The following is a 22,749-nucleotide window of genomic DNA, read 5'->3' on the forward strand; positions in this document are numbered from 1 at the left end:
GATACATATATGCAGGAGGATCTGCAGGGTCTGGAAATCTTATTCGGGCGTCTCCAGTAGTGTGTTACACAGGTTTTAGTGCATGTAAACGGTGAAAACCCCTTTGTTTTCTCCCACACACTACGGAACGCGGTGACATCACTACGGAACACGGTGACATCACTACGGAACACTTGTGCTTCTATCGGCTAGCGCGCCTCCAACGCGCTGGGGGTGTTTCTCAATGTCGAGGACGCTTCCTTGGTAGGACATGTCCCTCCGAGTCAGGTCCTTCAGAGGCTAGGTAAGAATCCTTCCTGGCATTCGGAGAACGAAGGATGGATAGCAAGTGTGTAGGTGTGCGTCATACGAGAGGCCCCGCCTTAAATTCTCCGCCGCATATTTTTTGGGAAATTGGTCCGTGCGCAAAGCATTGTGGGGATTTTAAGAACGCGGAGGATACACGTGTGCAGCCTCGAAATGTCCCGCAACGAAGGACGCCGTGGCTCGGTGGAATTCCAAGGATCCTGGACATTGGAACAGTCCTTCGGCGGGACTCGATGACGGAGCATCCTTGAAATAGTGGCTCTGGAGGATCCTTCCTCGACATTGAGAAACACCCACTGTTTCTCCTAAGCGGTTGACCAATCACAACAGAGCCGACCAGCTAACCAATCAAAATGCAGTAAAAAAATATATATATCTTCCTCCAATGTTCCTTTACATTGTACACTAAAACTGGTAATCCTTAAAAAAAATGTACAAGTTGTTTTTATTATTATATTATTGTGAATTCATTCTCAAAATATTAAAAAATAAAGAAATCTTCCTCATAACTTTTCTAAAAACGTGTTTGTTCTCGACCTTACTTCCCTTTCTCCATACAGCATCAGAATAACTCCTGTAACCCGTCCCCCAGAGGGGAAACATCGAATATAAATTCTCAACATTTCGACTTTATCTCAGCATTAAAACTGTTTTTAAAATTGTATCCTCAAAATAAAGAAAGTACTTGTCTGTTCTCTGTGTGGCCTCTTCAGTAGAAGTCCTCTCCATGCCTGTGTTACCACTGAATTAAGTCAATATAAAGCGACATCGACCATGTTTTCAATCACAGGATCAACATTTAGACTTTATTTTCAAAATGCAACAAATAAAACCTGACACTTTTACTTTTTGCTCGACTTCAACACTTGACTTAAATAAATAGAAACATATAGTTTCATTCATGTCAATCTGAAAGCGTGGTTATTCTCGACCCTCTGACTTGATGGTGAATATTTTTCTTAACATTTTCGACTTTATCTCTACATTTTGACTTTGTTATTTACATTTAGACTTTTGAAAAGCTTGCCTTTATTCTAAAAAAATAAATAATAATCTTCTTAATATTTTCAAAAAGCTTGTTTAATCTCCACCCTCTGACTTTACTCCCAGCATCTTTTCTTTGCTTTTCGTCAATATTCTAAACATTTTGAATTTATTTTCTTTTAGTTGTTCACTTTTAAATATCCAAGAAATTAAACTAAATCTCAACCTGGCCATAAATACTACAAGTCCTCTCCATTCCCGTATTACCTCTAAATTACAGAATTATAAATGGTCATACATTCGCCCCTGTTTGCAGATGGAAATTAGCTAAAAATCCGAGATTAATGTATTTGTCTGCATGGTTCTCGTTGAAATAAATACATAATACCCACTACAGCAGAGTTCTTCAGAGGCACGATGAGGTGTTGCAGCCGTGTCCGGGCGCATGCGCAGTGTCTCCGGCTCTCAGAGGGTGCAGCAGAAGCAGAAGGAAGCGGAGTTTCCGGCTGTTCGCAGCGGAGGGAGAGCACTGCTGACGCCGCGAAACCCCGAGAGAAACACCGGCGGCTCGGGGGGTTGGATGCTAACCATCTATAGTATCGGTACTGCTGGATTGTTGTCTTTCATATCGTGTGGATCTGGGGTGATTTCGGACAGAAAACCGAGTACACAAGGCGGGGGTTGAGGAGCCACCAGCTACCGGCATGGCCAGGGACTACGATTACCTCTTCAAGCTGCTCATCATCGGGGACAGCGGTAAGGAAACACCGGGGATGAGGGACGGGAAGTAGGCCTTGACTTGTTTTTTTTCCCAAGGGGAGAGGCAGAAACGCAGCTGGAGGCTCGGGTTGCTCTGTTATGTTGTGTTAGTTGTTAAATGTGTGTTTTATCTGCATTCAAATGATGGTGGATTTGTACAACATTCGTCATGTTTCTGTGGGACAGGCGGAGGTTGAGTCTCAGGCCGGATATAACAGACTTCTGATCTCGCAAGATATTTTCTGGTCCTGGTTGTATATTGTCTAATGCTATTATTTTAGCTCAACAACACAACACACTCTGTAACTGGAATAACTGTACCGGGGGTCCGGTAATGTAACGGTAGTGTGTATCCCCTGTTAGCTGTGTTGGCTAGTTAGTGATGCTAACACTACACTTCCAGGATTGTGGCTAACTGTTAGCTTACGGTAGACATATTTGATATAGATAGATATATAGCTACATAGATAGATAGATAGAGATAGATATATGTAATCTAATATATCTTGTTTCAGTTTGTTAATTTATTAGAGTGGACGAGTTTTGCTTATGGGTTTGTATTGCTCCATAAATCAGAAAATACTCTCAAAAGCCAGAGGACAAAATCCCCTTTTCACTATAATTTTATTTATAATGTTCTATAAATCAGGTTATTTATGATATATATGAACTAAACCTCTCGATTTAAAGAATAATTCACCTGGAGAGTTAAGTGTAATTGGATATTTATGGCTCAGAATATGAAAAAGTGGTCATTTAAATAAATAAAAATAGCCATTTAAAGGTTTGTTCTGTAAACATCAATTTATTTAAATAAAGAAGGGAAAAGAAAACATCTTTAACAACATCTATCACCATCATGACACTTCCCCAGTCCAATAGATAGATACTAGATAGATGGATACTAGATAGATAGATACTTTATTTATCCCAAATTAGGACATTATTTTGTCACAGCATCAGATTTGTTAAGCATTACACGAGTTACAAATATTTAAAAGATGGGATAGGATACAAATATAATACACATAAAAGATAGCATTACCTGGAGGTATACACACATTCACAATAGAGAGGACATATATCACTAGAGTATCTAAATAATACACAACATATTGAATACAGAAATATACTACATTTGCCATTGGATTTTATAGACATTACAATATTACAAAATGTATGTGTTCAGATTGTCCTCGGTTCTAGAACATGAGACTTTGCTGTCCGAGCTGAGCGGGTTATTGGGACTTTGGATGGGTGGACCAAGTAGATACACCCGAGTACTGTACTTAAGTTCAATTTTAACGACTTCAATTCAAAGGTACTTCTACTCCACTACATATATTTAACACCTTTAGTTACTTCACAGATGTGGATGAATGATGTGAAATCTAACCAAGTGTTGAATCAGACTTTAGTTCCACCTGGAGTAAATCCACCAGCTACCCTGCAGTCTACAAAGTACTTCAGACTAGCTGCACCTCCACCAGCTACCCTGCAGTCTACAAAGTACTCCAGACTAGCTGCACCTTCACCAGCTACCCTGCAGTCTACAAAGTCCTTCAGACTAGCTGCACCTTCACCAGCTACCCTGCAGTCTACAAAGTACTTCAGACTAGCTGCACCTTCACCAGCTACCCCTGCAGTCTACAAAGTACTTCAGACTAGCTTCACCAGCTACCCTGCAGTCTACAAAGTACTTCAGACTAGCTGCACCTTCACCAGCTACCCTGCAGTCTACAAAGTACTTCAGACTAGCTGCACCTTCACCAGCTACCCTGCAGTCTACAAAGTACTTCAGACTAGCTGCACCTTCACCAGCTACCCTGCAGTCTACAAAGTACTTCAGACTAGCTGCACCTTCACCAGCTACCCTGCAGTCTACAAAGTACTTCAGACTAGCTGCACCTCCACCAGCTACCCTGCAGTCTACAAAGTACTTCAGACTAGCTGCACCTTCACCAGCTACCCTGCAGTCTACCAAGTACTTCAGACTAGCTGCACCTTCACCAGCTTTGAGAACACTTTCATGATCAATCATTATAAAACATATCATATATATTATTCTGAAATGGACCAATCTGCACAACGACTACTTTTACTGTCTTTCACTATATTTTGATGAGAATACTTTTCTACTTTCACTTGAGGAACATTTTGAATACAGGACTTTTACTGCAACAGAGTATTCCTACACTCTGAGTACTTCTACTTTTACTAAGTACAAGATCTGAGTACTTCTACTTTTACTCAAGTACAAGACCTGAGTACTTCTACTTTTACTAGAGTACAAGACCTGAGTACTTCTACTTTTACTCAAGAACAAGACCTGAGTACTTCTACTTTTACTCAAGTACAAGACCTGAGTACTTCTACTTTTACTAGAGTACAAGACCTGAGTACTTCTACTTTTACTCAAGAACAAGACCTGAGTACTTCTACTTTCACTCAAGTACAAGACCTGAGTACTTCTACTTTTACTCAAGTACAAGACCTGAGTACTTCTACTTTTACTCAAGTACAAGACCTGAGTACTTCTACTTTCACTCTAGTACAATATCTGAGTACTTCTACTTTTACTCAAGTACAAGACCTGAGTACTTCTACTTTTACTCAAGAACAAGACCTGAGTAGTACTCAGGTCTTGTACTTAAGTGACAGTAGAAGTACTCAGATCTTGTACTTGAGTGAAAGTAAAAGTACTCAGTGAGTACTTCTACTTTTACTCAAGAACAAGACCGGAGTACTTCTACTTTCACTCAAGTACAAGACCTGAGTACTTTTACTGTAACAGAGTATTCCTACACTTTAATGCATCAATAATTATAATCAGAACATATCATTATAGTCTATCAGCGGTTGGAGAGCCGGAGCATCTTTATTTTGTTAAACCCTAAAGCCACCGGTTCGTGCGTAATCAGTTGTCCTGTATTTCCCCTCGAAGTGAAACCATGTTCGGCTCCATGCTCACTCTGCAGCGCTTTGGGTTGTAGTCAATGTTCTTTGCATTCATTGATAACCCCGATCCTGGCACCACCCCACCAGCTGCTGCCCACACACACTCTGTACTGCCGCTCACACACACTCTGTACTGCCGCTCACACACACTCTGTACTGCCGCTCACACACACTCTGTACTGCCGCTCACACACACTCCTTACTGCCGCTCACACACACTCTGTACTGCCGCTCACACACACTCTGTACTGCCGCTCACACACACTCCTTACTGCCGCTCACACACAGGGCCAGTGTCCCTCAGCTGCAGAATACATCTGATGCCCCTTCACACCAACGCGTTTCCAGCTCGGAGCTGAAAAGTACCGGTTTTTCCTGTTCACACCGCAGAGCCTCTTAGCTCCGGAATCCGGTTCACTTCCAGCGCCAAAAAAGTGCCGGTCTAGAGGCAAGAGCTTCGGAGCTAAGAGGCGGCGGCGCTTACGTCGAGGCGGGGGCAGATTCGTCGTTGAAGCTGAAGACCACAAAGAAGTCTCGTATGTGATGTTTGTAAAGTTCCAAGTAAAGTCGTCCGATGCCTTCCATGTCGTTTCGTAAGAGGATAACCAAAGTGAACAGCGCTTCAATACAATCGGCCATTGTTGTTGTTGTTGTTGTTGTCGTCGATGTGAGGGGTTTCCGCAGTTTGGATTTTATGAAGCAGGCACGTAGACGGTGAAGTCGTGACGCAGCAGCGGCAGCTCTGGGCGGTGTGAACAGAGCGGGAGCAGAAGAGGGAAACCGGAGCTGAACCAGAAAAGCTCCCGCTCGGAGCGAGAGAGGGAAAGCCGCACGAGTGAGAGCGGTTCGACGCGTGTTGGTTGTCGTACGGTGTTCCTCGAGGCTGTTAAAGGTTTATTGTAACGACCGCTTTCACCGCTGACACTCGGAGAGTCGGTCGTTCTGAAGGAGGTCGTGCTTTTTTTTAACTCGCTCAGAATCAATTTGCCCTTTTTATGAATTGTTTTGTTTATTAGCCGATACCAAAGAGGATTAGATTCAGTTTTGTTGCCATGGCAACGGGATGAAACGGCACTTTGGCGTCGAACCAGTGTGGAAAAACAACAAAATGCAGAGTACGTGTTTAGGACTCGAAAGTGACGTGTGAATATTCATGAATACAGTAGAAACAGTGTGTACACTATAGAGTAGGGCTGTGCATCTTCACTGGTCTCACGATTCGATTCGATTACGATTATCCTGTCAACGATTCGATTCGGTTCGATATCCCGGTGCATCTCGATTCATACCAATGCGTTGCATCCTCAATTTTCTATATTACTGCACATGGCTTATTTTTCATCAATGCATACATGCAGTAAATACATATGAACTCTCTTTTTATTATTTAGAAAGTGCTTCAGAAATCAATAACATAAATGTCTTGACATTAATTTATAAACCAAAATAAATGAATTGTATAGGTCTAGCCTCCGTGTGTGAAGTTGTTCCATCCTCAAAAACAAAAAGCTAATGCTTCTGCAGTCGAGCTGCAGCTTCTAGCCACGGCCTTCTGTTAAGAAAGGACACTGAATGTCCTGAAGGAGGATCACACACAGGACTTGAGTCTGAACACAGCAGACAACAGGAGTATTTACAACAGCATATACAAACTAAAATACTGCATGTGGGTGCACACTTACATTCTCTGTTTTACTGTTACATAAATCCAATGAATGAAAGATAAAATTAGCTTCATTATATCTCAGTGATTAAGTGAATAATAAAGTTTCTATCGGGTCACTATAAGCATGTCACTCATTATTTTCAGGGAGGGGGCGGGGCTTGGAGGAACGGAGAGGAGACGGTGATCGCGGAAGCTTTTTTCCTCCTGCCTTCACAAACTTTACACACGTATATATCGTCTGCAAATTGCTAGAGGACATTCATACTTTGCAATCCAAGACTTAATTAAATACACCAGAAACCTGACATGATTGTAACGCGATTATTTTTGAAAAACATAAATCCCTGTCTGTGTCTCTGAGCCGCAGCAACACGGAGTGATTCAGAGCGGGTCCTTCTGCTGTGGGTTCTGGACTGGTGTTCTTGTGTTGGTGGATAAAGCAGACTGCTCCGTGTTCGGTGTTGCTGTGCCGCTGTCACGTATGTTCCCTGATCTCTGCGTCACCGACCGATTTGATATTAAAGTGACAGAAAAAACGTTATAGTAAAGCCGCGGCCGGAAAATCAGGAAGCAACGTTACTACTCTATAACCGATTATCTTCCGTCACTGCATCGAGACCGAATCGTCCACGTCCGCATCGCAATGCATCGTAGAAACGATTATTTTCAACACCCCTACTATAGAGTAGATGTATTTACCGTACTACAGTATAAAAACTCAACATCGATGAGTAGGAAGATGACGCGTGAGAGCTTCATCTTCTCCAGAGGCCTAAGAGTCGTTCGATGCCCTAACCTGGCGCTGCATCTTATTTACGTCTTGTTGAGCCCTGAGAAGTTTGGATTTGAAAGCTTCAGAAAGATGGAGCTCTCCGTTCGGCTTTGACGCGTTGGTTATTGCTCGTTGAACCCGAGAGCTTTTATGTTGGGCCAATCAAACGCGAGATGACGAACACACACGCCTGAGTCTCCTTCCAGCTGAAGCCTGACGTCTGAAGGACACTGACCTTCCTCTCCTCTCTCGTTTTCTCGTCTTTCCGTGTGTGGCTTTGACTCCTTCACGTCTGCGGGTCGAGCTCGAGCCGCCATTCAGGGTTCTTTTCATTATCCGTGCACGACTGTTATTCAGATATCGAGATGAATGAAGTGTCCGTCCTGCTTTCTCAAAGTCAACGGTGATTTCCTTAAATGTCTTGTTTTGTCCGTCTTCACTTTCATGTGATTTCAATCGGAGGGAAAGCTCCTTATTTGAGACGCGGCATTTTAAAGAGTCTTTACACGGTTTCCATGGTTTCACTCTGACAGCCAGAACTTCATATGAAAAACTGCAACGGGTCATTTTTGGATGCTCGAAACCCCTCGACTTGTTGCACTCAGATGTTCTACATTTCAGAGTCAAAAGGACACACTCGCATGTTTGACTTGTATCCTCTAATCCCATGTGTCTCCTCAGGGGTGGGGAAGAGCAGTCTCCTCCTGCGATTTGCAGACAACACGTTTTCAGGTGTGTACATCTTCCTCCTCCTCCTCTTCCTCTGTCTTTTGGGGCATAACCCCACAGTAATGTCTTTGTTTAGTTCCCATACATGTGGGGGTGGAGAGTCAAAAGTCTCTCGATCAAAGTTATTAAATGTTTTCTTTACTCGTCCTCTATGACCGCAAAGTGAATATGTTTGTGTTCTGGACAAAACCTTACATTTTAGGAGTGTGTAGATCTACTTCCTCCTCCTCTGTGGAATAATCCCAACCCCTTCCTCTCTGTTGTTGTGGCTCTGAAACGTGTGTGTGTGTGTGTGTGTGTAGGTAGCTATATCACCACGATCGGCGTGGACTTTAAGATCCGGACGGTGGAGATCAACGGGGAGAAGGTGAAGCTACAGATCTGGGACACAGCAGGGCAGGAGCGCTTCCGCACCATCACCTCCACGTGAGTCCACACACACACACACACACACACACACACACACACACACACACACACACACACACACACACACACACACACACACACACACTTTACAACCCTGATGATAGGTGATATTCTGGAGTCACACCGATGTATATGAGAGTAGTTTCAGGACATGAACACACAGGGGGTACTTTAACACACACACACACACACTCCCACACACACTCTATCTTCAAGGCGATGCTCGATATATTCATTTCAGCAGTTGAAAGTGAATGTCTTTTTGCGGTCGTCAGATTGTGTTTGAGGAAGTAGTTTGCAGACGGCAGAACGAGGCGATGGTGAGAGGCCGAGTGGAAGTCCCCAGAGATCCAGATTGATATTTCCTACGTGAGGGTTGGAGGAAGTATTCAGACGCTCGGTGAAAGCACCAACACGTCATGTCAACGCAGTCGACTACAAGAACAAGCCCAGCATTGAAAATACTCACTCAAGTGAAATAATGATTATTGAAAGTATTCAAAGGAGAAGTAGTAATTCTGCAGAAAAATACCCTCTAATTATATTTATATACGTGATATTTCTAGATAATATTGTTGCATCAAGTAGCATTTTACGGTTTGTAAAATATGTATTTCAACTCTTTTGTTCCTTAAAGGTGGGGTAAGTTTCAGAAACCGGCTCGAGATACCGGGTCGAGACACACTTGTTGTTATATTCCATGGAACGCTCTTAACATCCCGACAACAATGAATATCTGAAGTGCTTTGACAAAAAATACATTAAAAAATATCATCAGTGGAAGCCGTAGCGCTGTAAAAAGCACGACCAATGATCTGCCTCGGCCCGGCTAAAGTAACGGGATGGCCTACCTGCCTGTCAGCCTTCCATCGGGGCACACACTGATCTCGTGCCCTCATTGGTCACGTTCGTGTGTGTTGGGGGAGGGGCTCTGTGAGGAAGTGGCAGATTTCTTCCGGCTGTGTATTTTCAAATTCTAGCGATCTCGAGCTGGTTTCTCAAACTTACCTACCCCACCTTTAACGAGTCCACCAGTTACATTTCTAGAGATGCATTTTGTTAAAAGTGGCTGAAGCTGATTAATAAATGTGGTGAAGTTTCAATTTCGTTATTCGTTTTTCCCCGTTTTCTTTTTCTAATTTATTGAAATCTCCAATATCAAGAGCTTGTGCCTCTTCGGGGGGTGCCAACACTTAACTATAAACGTTATCGTTTACTTTATCCGTCTTTATATGTAGATATTACTTTTCTCTGTTAATCTCCTTCACGTTGTTTCCATAGCAACAACAACTTCCTGTCAACAGTGCTAACTCTCCTTCAAAATAAAAGCATGTCCACAAATAGGAAGCCGAGCCAAATTACACTTAAGACACAACTGCAACGAACGTAACGAACACGACGCGAATATGGCGTACTTCAGTCGGCAGTGAGGTTTGTCGCCCAGCGGGAATACGGCGTACTTCAGTAGGCAGTGAGGTTTGTCGCCCAGCGGGAATACGGCGTACTTCAGTAGGCAGTGAGGTTTGTCGCCCAGCGGGAATACGGCGTACTTCAGTAGGCAGTGAGGTTTGTCGCCCAGCGGGAATACGGCGTACTTCAGTAGGCAGTGAGGTTTGTCGCCCAGCGGGAATACGGCGTACTTCAGTAGGCAGTGAGGTTTGTGGCCCAGCGGGAATACGGCGTACTTCAGTAGGCAGTGAGGTTTGTGGCCCAGCGGGAATACGGCGTACTTCAGTAGGCGGTGAGGTTTGTCGCCCAGCAGGAATACGGCGTACTTCAGTAGGCAGTGAGGTTTGTCGCCCAGTGGGAATACGGCGTACTTCAGTAGGCAGCGAGGTTTGTCGCCCAGCAGGAATACGGCGTACTTCAGTAGGCAGTGAGGTTTGTGGCCCAGCAGGAATACGGCGTACTTCAGTAGGCAGCGAGGTTTGTGGCCCAGCAGGAATACGGCGTACTTCAGTAGGCAGCGAGGTTTGTCGCCCAGCAGGAATACGGCGTACTTCAGTAGGCGGTGAGGTTTGTCGCCCAGCGGGAATACGGCGTACTTCAGTCGGCAGCGAGGTTTGTGATCAAGCATGCTCGTTTACACTTATTAGTATTGACTTTTTGGTAGGGCTGTGCAATTAATCGTATTTTAATCGCGATTACGATTATGGCTTGCGACGATTATGAAAACAGCATAATTGACAAAATACGATTATTTAGCTGGGTGCGCTTTCGCCCCTCCCTAAAAGCCCACTCGGCCACGTGGGAGTGACATGTGTTGTGAGTGTTCAGCGCGAGCGAAGATGTCAGAACAAGAGCAGCAACTCGTTAAAAAGAAGGGTAAAACTATTTCCACTAAGTACTTTGCCATTACATTTCACATCGCTAAAGATATGTGCCCAGTTAGCACTGTTAGCAACCAGGGCTTTAAGCAACTACGCGATGCCGCCTCGGTATTATTTCAGCAGGTCTGCGCTGCCTGCACTATGTGACACATGCCGTGGGGAAGTTGAGAGAGATGTGGCTTCAGCTGACTACTTTGCCACCACAACAGACCTATGTTCTAGCCGAGGGGTGCCCAACCAGTCGATCGCGAGATGTGTCTAAAAATAGAACAACAATATTCTGTTTTATCGTTAATGTCCTGTAACATAATCTTCCTGTGCCAGAATAATGCACTTGAACGCATCAAAGCTTTGTGATTGGCCGGCGTCACCCCATGTGTCGGGGCGTGGCTGAGGGTCTTCAGTACAGGTGGCTTGTCACCTGCCTGCGCTCATCTCTGAAACCAGACCATGTAAACAGGCTGAGATGACATGAGCAGCCCTACCAGCATGTGCCATGGTGGCCTAAACATTTTTATTTGGTCTTAAATTGTAGTTCAATATTTATTTCCTGTTACTTCTGGACCATGACGGTGGGCCAGCCTTCAACGTTTAACTGAGTGGAATATGTTGAATATGTTTTACCGACATGTGGCTATATGTTAAGGAGTTGTCAGTATGTTGTGACAGTGCACTGCATCATATTTGATTTATTTTGGTCCAATTTATTTTTATTTATCATATTAATAATATTTAGTATGGTTTTGGAAGTGCGCTCCAACATATGTTGTTCTTGTTTATTGGTAAAATATTATTTGTTTTAAAGTTCAATAAATGGTCAATGAATAATCGTCAAAATAATCGTGATATCAATTATTGACCCAAATAATCGTGATTATGATTTTTGCCATAATCGCACAGCCCTACTTTTTGGGCTATAAACACATAATAATGTCTTAGTTGTGGGGAAATTAGAGCTGTGAAGATTAATATATTGGTCGTCGGCGGTTACGTGAATCTCCACGTTTTTGATTTGTAGTCGAAACTCTCTCGATCGAAGTTATTCGATGCTCAAAATGTTTGTTTTCTTTACTCGTGGATGACTGAACATGTTTGTGTTGTGGACGAATCCGTACATTTCAGGACGTCATGCTGGGTTTCGGAAACACGTCCCTCGTTTTCTGATCAGCCCAAAGAATAAGAAACGACGATAATCACTGTTTTGATTGTTGGGAAGTAACTCGCTCACCGAGAACAAAGTGTGGCAAGACAGGAAATGGCCGTGGAGCGACGACGTGCGTCAGACCCCCCAGGATGAGACGGTTCGTTAATCCCTGTGGGGAAAGTCAGTCGTTTGAACATCAACGGGGTGAGAATGAAAAGCAGGACAGCACAGATTCACACAACACGAAAGATTGATTAAATTAATATTGCGCGTCACGCGGTCAGCGCCGTGACTCCGCAGCCACGGCTCAAACTGATTTATACGTGAGGCAGGAGAGCCGGTTATTGGGTTCTTTACTGCCTGTGTGTGCCGGGCCCCACTCTGCTGGTGTATGTGCGTGTGTGTGTGTGTGTGTGTGTGGTTTATGGTTCTCATGTGTCATGTCCAATAAACACTCGCACACACAGCGACACGTTTTACACATTTGGGAAATGCACACACACACACACACACACACACACACACACACACACACACACACACACACTAGGGCTGGGCGATTATGGCAAAAATCATTATCACGATTATTTTGGTCAATAATTGATATCACGATTATTAAAAACGATTATCCATTTACTTTGAAAACATCCATTTATTGAAATAAAAAAGTGAACCGTATGTTTTTCAGAGTTGATTACCCTGAACTGTATAATTCAACTGAAAAACAATAAAAAAATAATTCCTTTTTTTTTTTTAAATAAAAATAATAATCGTTTTATTTCGATTACGTTGTTTTCGTAATCGTTGCAAGACAAAATTGTAATCGCGATTAAAATACGATTAATTGCACAGCCCTAACACACACACACACACACACACACACACACACACACACACACACACACACACACACACACACACACACACACACACACACACACACACACACAGTGAGGCAAAGGGTGCAGTCAGACGGGGATGCTCTCTTTCTGGTTCTTGGTGCAGCTCAATGTGTGGTCGAAGTAATTGTAGTATTTTATTGAGTATGCGGTTATTAAATAAACACAAAGACTGTTTCTGAGCAACATAAGATAATTCCTCGTACGTGTGTAAACCGACTTCTGCAATAAACCTGATTCTAATTTCTATTCTGATGAACTATAAAGAGAACTCATTGTGGATCCTCAGAACTTTCCATGTAAGTAGCCTTAAAGGGTGAACATATACGTTTAATCAAACCAAGGTACTAAAGTGTGCGTCTCTCCGTCCTCGCTCAGATACTACAGAGGGACACACGGGGTCATCGTGGTTTACGACGTCACGAGTGCAGAGTCCTTCGTCAACGTCAAACGATGGCTACATGAAATCAACCAGAACTGTGACGACGTGTGCCGAATATTAGGTGAGTTCCAACACGCCTCCGATCTGTATCTCTGTTCTGCAGGAAGTGCACGAGTGTCCCGTGATGCAGTCTTCACTGTCGAGGAGCCCAAAGGTGCATTAAACCCATATCAAGAGGACAACATGATATACAGGAAGCCTATCGGTTAGATCGGGGGTGTCGAACTCAATTTCATCGTGGGCCACACTAGCGTTATGGTTGCACTCAAAGGGCCGGTTGTAACTATATAAATATATAATATATATAAAATAATGTATTATATTACATTATTTCCTCTGCATTGGATTATTATCGGATAGGGTAATAACCATAGGGGTAACTTCGTAATTAACTACGTCTGAAAGCAGAAGTCCAGGGCAAATAAATGCAAGTCTCTTCAGTGCGCATGTCACAAAAGGAAATGCATTGTGGGACATGTAGTTTATGGGCCACGTGATTCTGTAATGTAACCGTATATTAAACGTATTATATTATTTGCAAGCTCTTGCGGGGCCGCATAAAATAAAGTAGAGGGCCGGATTTGGCCCCCGAGCCTTGAGTTTGACACCCCTGAGTTAGATAGTTACTCCAACGCTTTCAAAAGACTCTTGAAACCTCTCGACATGTTGAGGGACAATTCAAACAGATTAGCTTTGTTTACCGACAACATGCCTGATAGAAGGGTAAACATCATCAGATTAGAAGTGTTGTTCCCTCAGAGAGAAACTAGTGTTCTGTTTATGAGAGCCAACCGCTGAATGTATGGGCCGAGACAAAAGCAACGTTAATAAGAGGTATAAGTATTATCACAGATCAACGCTTCTAAATAATGTGAAGAGTCAATATAACCTACAGGTGGTTGCAGACTGGAACTGGCATACGGCTTTAGTCGAGCCGTGTATGTGTAATGGAACTTATCTCTTAAACCCAATTAGATATTTAAACATCGCAACAGACCTCCGTGCAGCAGGTCGAGGGCATCATCTACATCACATGACCTCTGAAATACGTTCTTTTCTCCAGTGGGAAACAAAAACGACGACCCCAACTCGAAGGTGGTGGAGACGACCGACGCGCAGAAGTTTGCCGAGCAGATGGGAATCAACCTGTTTGAGACGAGTGCAAAAGAGAACATCAACGTCGAAGAGGTGTGTGTGTGTGTGTGTGTGTGTGTGTGTGTGTGTGTGTGTGTGTGTGTGTGTGTGTGTGTGTGTGTGTGTGTGTGTGTGTGTGTGTGTGTGTGTGTGTGTGTGTGTGTGTGTGTGTGTGTGTGTGTGTGTGTGTGTGTGTGTGTGGTGTGTGTGTTTGCAACTAGTGATGTCATGACAACGCATTTGAATCCACAAAGGACGCAGTCAACTCCTTCTACGCACCCTTATTTATCTCAGAGGACTCTTTAAAGTAGAGACACTACATACTGATATACACCTGAACATCATCAGGAGAGGACTCTTTAAAGTAGAGACACTACATACTGATATACACCTGAACATCAGCAGGAGAGGACTCTTTAAAGTAGAGACACTACATACTGATATACACCTGAACATCAGCAGGAGAGGACTCTTTAAAGTAGAGACACTACATACTGATATACACCTGAACATCAGCAGGAGAGGACTCTTTAAAGTAGAGACACTACATACTGATATACACCTGAACATCAGCAGGAGAGGACTCTTTAAAGTAGAGACACTACATACTGATATACACCTGAACATCAGCAGGAGAGGACTCTTTAAAGTAGAGACACTACATACTGATATACACCTGAACATCAGCAGGAGAGGACTCTTTAAAGTAGAGACACTACATACTGATATACACCTGAACATCAGCAGGAGAGAACTCTTTAAAGTAGAGACCAGTTGTATTACAGTACAGATGTTTGATGTGAAACGGATTCCTGCAGTCTGCGTGTGATGTTCTTCCCGCTCTCCTCACCTCGTGTGTCTCCTCCTCCACCAGATGTTCAACTGCATCACGGAGCTCGTGCTCAGAGCTAAGAAGGAAGTTCTCGCCAAGCAGCAGCAGCAGCAGCAGAACGACGTGGTCAAACTCACCCGGAACAGTAAACGAAAGAAAAAGTGCTGCTAGCGAACTCGGCAGCAAGCGCCACCAACGAGAAGAGGCCGTCTTCTCTCCACACGCATAAACACAAGAGACTCGGAGCATCTAAATTAAAAAAGAAAAAAAGATTTACTAAATATACGGTGAAAGATAAATAAATGGAATAAAGAAAAAAAAAAAAAGTCCCCTTTGGACGAATTAATCATGAGAGAGAAAAAATAAATGTACAGATTTTATTAGACGTCAAATCAAGTTTTATTTGGATTTCAGCAGACCTCCTTTTGTTTAAGGATCGCCATCACACACACACACACACACACACACACACACACACACACTCAGCTCCTTCTCTGCACACGGGACATTCAGAGTGGAGAAGGAGGTCACCGTTCTCTGGATTTACTTGTAGTTTTATTTGTTGTTTTTCAGGGGGTTTATTTCTCTCCACATTTCACACGCCGCTCACGCCGACACATCGTGGACCTTTTTGTTGCTGAGACGGAAAACCTTTTTTTTTTGCGACTAATCCGACGGACTTGTTTTGTGTCCACATTTTGCCAAGCTTCCCCTCCAATTGTGATGAGCCAACCATTTTGTTTAGTTTTCTAAGGGCAGTTGAACCTCCTCCTGGACGACTGAAAGCACCGTTCACTGCGTCCGACATCGCTTTTAAACCTTTTTTTTATTTTAAGGAAACAAACAAACAATACTGCCAATATTGTAGAAAATAAAATATCAGGAGCTCAGTGGCGCCTCTCGTTTTTGGACTGTTGCCATGAGGCGGGGGGTCCGAAGTGCTCCCCCCACCTCACTCATCTCCCTTCTGTATTTCTGCATCATTTCTCACATATCAGCCCCCCTCTCTCCTGCATCGCTCCATCAAAGTGCATCTCGCTGTGTTTTCACTGTCTCTCAGCTTGCAGAATATTCCCATCGATTCTCTCCGTCACAAAGCCCCCCCCCTCAGCTTCCTGTTCAACCGAAGTGTTACCGGACAGTGTTTTTATCACGACAACCAGGATGAGAGTGAGACTGTTTAAGGAATGTGTAACCACCCCCAAAAAACATCTGAATTTGAAATATTGAACCGGGTACCTTGAATCTTTTGAATAAAAGGGTTATTTTCTTTCTAAAAATAATTCACGGTGACACTGGGAGAGAAATGTATACACAAATGATTATGATTTGATATATATGATATAAAACAAATTCTGGTGAAGTCCTACGGAAGGGGATTAGGGACACATATTATTATTTTTTTATGTTTTAGATCTGACCAAAAGGGAAACGTTTTTTTGGAGTTCTGAGATAAAAGTTTGAATTCTGACACAAATCAAAATTGTAAGAAAAAGTTTGAATTTTGAAAATAAAGTTTGAATTTTGAAAAAAGTCAGAATTCCGAGGGAAAAAAGTTGGAATTTTGAGGAAAAAAAGGAGTGCTGATCTGAAAGTTGCAATTTTGAGTAAAACTTAAATTGTATGAGAAAGTTGCAATTTTGAAAAAAAATTGGAATTCTGACAAATCGAAATTTTAAGAAAAAGTTGAAATTTTGAAAATAAAGTTGTAATTTTGAGGAAAGAAAGTTAGAAATGTTGACAAACTAAAACCGTGGGAAAGCTGGAATTTTGAACAAATTATAAGTTGGAATTGGAAAATCGAAATTGTGAGAAATGCGAGAAAAATGTTGAAATTCTGGGATTTGAGAAAAAATTTATTATATTTTTTTCAGAAAACCAAAAAATTGTCTGAATAAAAAATGTCCTTCGTGTCAGATCTCCAGAAGGTGGCCCTGTTCCTCGTCTGTAAAGCACAGCGCCGGCCTCCTCTCTTTCCACATCACATATTTCCTTTAAATTGGGAGAGTTAAAGAAACGCAGAGGCTGAGCTCCTCGAGAGGCGGAGGATATCAAATCTCACTCGTTATGATTTCTACTCGTGTATGTATATATAAATATATTTGTGTGTTTATATTCCCTATAGAACATACACACAGGATGAAACACCGTCAGCTGTGGTTTGCTGCACACTGGAGAAAAAGAGATGTACTATTCATTTTTCCCAACATGAATTTAATCAGTAATAAAAACGTTTTAAAGGAATAAATATTTGACACATAATGGCTGATGTCGTGCGTCAGTGATTTGAGGCTCGCTCTTAACTTCATTTTAAACCTGTGTCTTTTAACTTTATTTTTGCTTTTCTGTGAATAAAAGTGTATGAGAGGAAGTGTGAAGCGTCTCGTTGCTGTCCGTCTTTAATCGTCTGTTCGTGTCTTTACTGTCGTCCATTACTATCATCACTTATTTACAGTTGTACACACATCGGGACTTCACGTTATCATTAAATAAACAAAGCTAATGCTGAAATACTTATTTAAAACTTAAGTCTGACTGACTTTTATTCAAAGTGTTGCACATTTCCACAAGAAAAAGTCAGACGTCGCCTGATTTATAAGAATTCATCCTGAAGGTGACTCGTGGTTTACACAAATTACAGATTCTGAGTATAAGAATTCAGAGGTGGAAGAAATACTCTGATACATGCACACAAGACTAATCACACAAACAAGACACAGGTGAGGAGGGAGGAGAAAACACAAGGTGAACACAATCGGGTAATCAGGCAGGAGGGAACACACAGACAGGAAGCAACAGGCAAGACGGGGGGGGGGGGGTGAACACTTTTCAAAATAAAACCGGAAACCAAAGACAGATCGAGACAAAACACAACACAGACAGATCGTGACATTACCCCCACTCAAGGGACGGATCCCAGACATCCAACAGGGTGGGTGGAGGGGGACCGGAGAAGGGACTCGGACAGACATCCCGGAGGAACAGCAACAGAGCAGGGAAGTCCACGGCGGCGAAACTCAGGGGGCCGAAGACTGGGGTGAAGGCTTCGTCGGGGTAAATTAGGGGGCCGGGCTCGAAGGCCGCGGCTGGGGAACTCAGGGGGCCGGGCTCGAGGGCGGGCAAGAAGGTGGCGACGGGACAGCTCCAGAGGACGGGCAGGGAGACGGCGTAGGCCGCGATGGGGCCCCTCCCGGGTCAGCTGGATCGCCGGAGCAGGAGCACAGGGATCGGGAGCACTGGGAGCTGGAGATGGCGGAACCCCCGGTGGTACAGGAATCGGTGTCGGCCGGACAGGAAACGGAGCAGACGGAACCCTGGACAGAACATGGGCTGGTGTCAGTGGGACCTCTGACTCGGAGCTGGCGGGACAGGTGTCGGCGGGACCCCCAACAGGTCAGGGCACGGAGTTGGCAGGACTCCCAGCAGAACCCCCAACGAAACAGGACATCGGGTTGGCAGAATCCCCGGCAGAACAGTAGGCGGCGGGACCCCCAACCGGACAGGACACAGAGTTGACAGGACCCTCAGCGGAACCCCCAACAAAACAGGACAAGGAGTTGGCAGGACCCCCGGCAAGACAGGTGACTGCGGGACCCCCAACGGAACAGGACACAGAGTTGGCAGGACCCCCAGCGGAACCCCCAACGGACCAGGACATGGGGTTGGCAGGACCCCCGACGAAACAGGTGTCGGCTGGACCCCCAACGGAACAGGACATCAGGTTGGCAGGATCCCCGGCAGAACAGTAGTCGACGGGACCCCCAACAGGACAGGACATAGAGTTGGCAGGACCCCCTGCGAGACAGGTGTCGGCGGGACCCCCAACAGGACAGGACTCGGAGTTGGCAGGACCCTCAGCGGAACAGGTGATGGGATCTCCAACAGGACACGGGGTGCTGGAGTGGGCTGGAACGCCGATAGGACACGAGGGGCGGGAGTGGGCCGGACCACCGACAGGACACAAGGGCCGGTACTGGAGCCAGAACAATGGCTGCTGGGGCCGGTATTGGATCCGGAATCACGGCTGCTGGGACCGGCACTGGAACCATGGCTGCTGGGGCCGGAACTTGGCGGGACCTCCAACAGGAGAGCTGGAGTGGGCCGGACCACCGACAGGACACGAGGGGCGGTACTGGAGCCGGAACCACGGCTGCTGGGGCCGGTACTGGAGCCCAAAGCATGGCTTCTGGGGCTCGGGCTGCTAGCCTGGACTTGCGACTCCTCCTCTTAGGAGCCTTTTGGAGGCTCTGTGGACCTCCAAAAGCCAGACGAGTACCCGAGAACGGATCCTGGACAGGAGCAGGAAATGGAGAAGAAGCAGGGGCTGACTCCAGACAGAACACACCGAGACGTATGGCGTCAGGTTGGGAATTGGGAGGCAGGGGGCTAGCAGGCCTGGGGCTAGCAGGCCGGGAATCACATGTCGGGAGGAAGTCCATAATCCAGCCGGGTAAGAACTTCACTAAACACGGCTTCTCTGTTGCCACCTGGTGCGCCTCTGCCAGAGCAGCCTCTGTCTGCTCAACCCTGGACGCTCCCCTCCACCCAGCAGAAAGCCAATGAATAGGTACATCTATGTAACCCCACCTCAAATGGATCATCTGCTGGGTCCATCTTTGGGTAGATCCTTCTGTCAGGGTTGAGTGAAGCAGGCAGGACCCAAATGCAGATTTAAACAGAAAATACCTTTATTTCAAGGCTAATGTAACAAACAGAACTCTTCCCTGTGAACACAGAGACTAACAAGGATCTCACAAAGACAGACAGAACAACCAGAACTTAAATGCACACAAGACTAATCACACAAACAAGACACACAGGTGAGGAGGGAGGAGGAGAAACCCAGGGGCACCAGGTGAACACAACCGGGTAATCAGGCAGGAGGGAACACAGAGACAGAACAGGCAAGACGGGGGGGTGAACACTTTTCAAAATAAAACAGGAAAGCCAGATCGAGACAAAACACAACACGGACAAATCGTGACAACTCTGGTACAGTAAAAGTCCTGCATTCACACATGTTTGATCGTCATTCAAAAAAAAATATTTAAAAAAAAAAAAAAAATTATTTTTAATGAACAATGTAAATATTATATAGTTGGTATTGTAAGCATTGGTCATGTGTTGTGAGCATGCGCAGTCTGTCCAGGAGTGGTGAAGGAGAGTTTGGTGTGAATCGACAATAATAAACGGAGGCGCTATCTGGGACGCTCCAAAAAGTACTAAGTTCCTGAGTTTTTGTTACACAGAAGTATCTTTGAAGCCTTAACACCTCGGACGTTACAGTATCAGTAAAACGTATAATCTACAATAAAATCTCGTTTCAAATTGTTTTACGATGTCTAAAGTTACTGATAAGTCTCCTGCCTGGCCGCAGCGTGTATCATTACCCTCTCTGGTCTGGGCGGTAGAAAGGAGCCCTCAGCCAGAGCAGCAGCAGCCAACAAGCTGACTGATGCTATCTGTATACTATGCCGCCGAAACATGATTTCAGCCAATCAGCGTCGTCAGATCTGATGGTCCCAGGGCGGCAGTTTCAGCGCCCGATGCAGTCTGTGAGTTGTTTGGACTCGTATCCAAGGTGACGCTACAGTCAGTAGGCTACTGGATGAAGATGGCTGCGTCTGCAGGTGGAGACTCCGTGCTAGTGGATCGCCGGAGCTGTAGATTAACATTTACATGCTTATTGTAGTTGCAATGCTAAAGAGACGCCCTACCATGGAAACCAAACAATGGTGTAGCTGTATTAAAGTCCGAGTGGAAACAGTCCTGAGTAAATCTGATTTTGTCAGAAATCGGGAGAAATATGACCCGGGGGGAAACCGGGAGAGAGCAATGAAATCGGCTGTCTCCCGCGAAAATCGGGAGGGCTGGCAAGTATGACACACGCGCACACACACATAATGTTCGTATTCAGTCTTCTGATTTTAAAAGGAAATTAAATAATTTGAGTGTTCCCAAAGCCCCAGTGTTCTGCAGTGTGTGTGGGCCTACTGTACTGTTGCACAGTTTTTACTGTAGAAACTATGTCCAGGACAAGGCATTTGGAAGTTTTGGAAGATTCATAGCTAACCACACTGAAGATTATGGATTAGCTCATATTTTTAAGCCTCAATGTGTCCCCCCCCCCCTCTCTAACATCATAATTGAAGGGGTCATTTCTCAAAATGTTCCACCAAAAATATTTTCCACCAGCCGCCACTGCTACTCAAGTACAAGTAGAACAGTATTATCATCAAAATATAGTTAAAGTAGAAAAATAAAAGTATTTACTGAACACCGCGTGGAGGAAAGGCCGACTTCGAGTTAATAAACTAGTTAAAGTGGGATTCCAAAAGCATTTTAGCGCGCACTTGGAGAGAGAAGTGGCGTTAGATGTCAAGAAATACACGGACAGCGTCAGAGAGTGCTTCCCACAATGCACCTGTTCAGACCCGCCAAAGATCGTATATTGGAAAGATGGATTTTGGAAAACCAGCTGAGCTTGTTTCACCAACACAACTAAAAATGTATCAGCTGGAACTGTGGCTGCATAATATAAGTCACTGTTACCGTAAAAGTCCTGCATTCAAAATGTTCCTCAAGTAAAAGTAGAAAAGTATGATCATCAAAATATAGTGAAAGTAGCGACAGTAAAAGTAGTCTTTGAGTAAAGTACAAGTACCTCTAAATTGTAGATGATAGTGTTCTTTCAGCAGAAAAGGCCGAGTCAGAGGAGACGAGAAGATTGTAAAGTATTTATTTGTACAAAAGAATCCCCAGAATGCTAAGAAAAAGCTAGAAGAGTTGAAGCATTGAGAACAGAAACAGTGCTGTTAGTCTGTGGATGGAAGCTCTCACACAACGAGCCCGACAGACGCACGAAGTAAACAACATATCAGGATGTTTACACAAACAAACAGCGGTTTAAAAATGCTTTCAATTAAAAAAAAAGATCGGTAAAGTCTGCAATAATAGAAACAGCAATAAATGCGCACAGAAAAGGACGTTAAAATGAGACACGTGAGAGTCTGGTGGCGGCTGTTAAATCCAAGTCTTACATCAAATAGCCGAAACAGAAAATGGGAATGAAAGGGAGGAGAAAGCTTCAGAAGCAGTGACTTTCTAATAAGACACCCTTTATACCGTTTCTAAATTATAAATAAGAATGAATGCATGGACGGCTGCAGAGATATTTATTTTTGTGTTTAGGATTCGTCTTCTATGGTTTTAGATAAATTGGCTTTTACAGAAATGTCTTTTTACTAAAATCCAGACCTTACTCAAAATAATCCAGTCTTCGGTCTATATTTCTTTTAAAACCCCTTAATTATTTAATTGATATTTTTTCCAACTGCAAAAAACGATATCTCTCCTTTTCAAACT

The 22,749-nt window shown here is 44.1% G+C and overlaps 1 protein-coding gene across 1 annotated transcript; it reads left to right on the plus strand.

Moving 5' to 3' along the window:
• The first annotated feature begins 1,750 nt into the window (after positions 1-1,750).
• rab35b (RAB35, member RAS oncogene family b) lies at positions 1,751-17,762 on the plus strand. Its single transcript, XM_034079242.2, has 6 exons — positions 1,751-2,046; positions 8,127-8,177; positions 8,477-8,600; positions 13,355-13,479; positions 14,482-14,606; positions 15,427-17,762. Exons 1-6 carry the CDS (start codon positions 1,995-1,997, stop codon positions 15,553-15,555), a joined length of 606 nt encoding a protein of 201 aa, XP_033935133.1. The 5' UTR covers positions 1,751-1,994; the 3' UTR covers positions 15,556-17,762.
• Positions 17,763-22,749: the final 4,987 nt, after the last annotated feature.

This window comes from Pseudochaenichthys georgianus, unplaced genomic scaffold (genome assembly GCF_902827115.2).
Source record: "Pseudochaenichthys georgianus unplaced genomic scaffold, fPseGeo1.2 scaffold_573_arrow_ctg1, whole genome shotgun sequence".
Lineage (NCBI taxonomy): Eukaryota > Metazoa > Chordata > Actinopteri > Perciformes > Channichthyidae > Pseudochaenichthys > Pseudochaenichthys georgianus.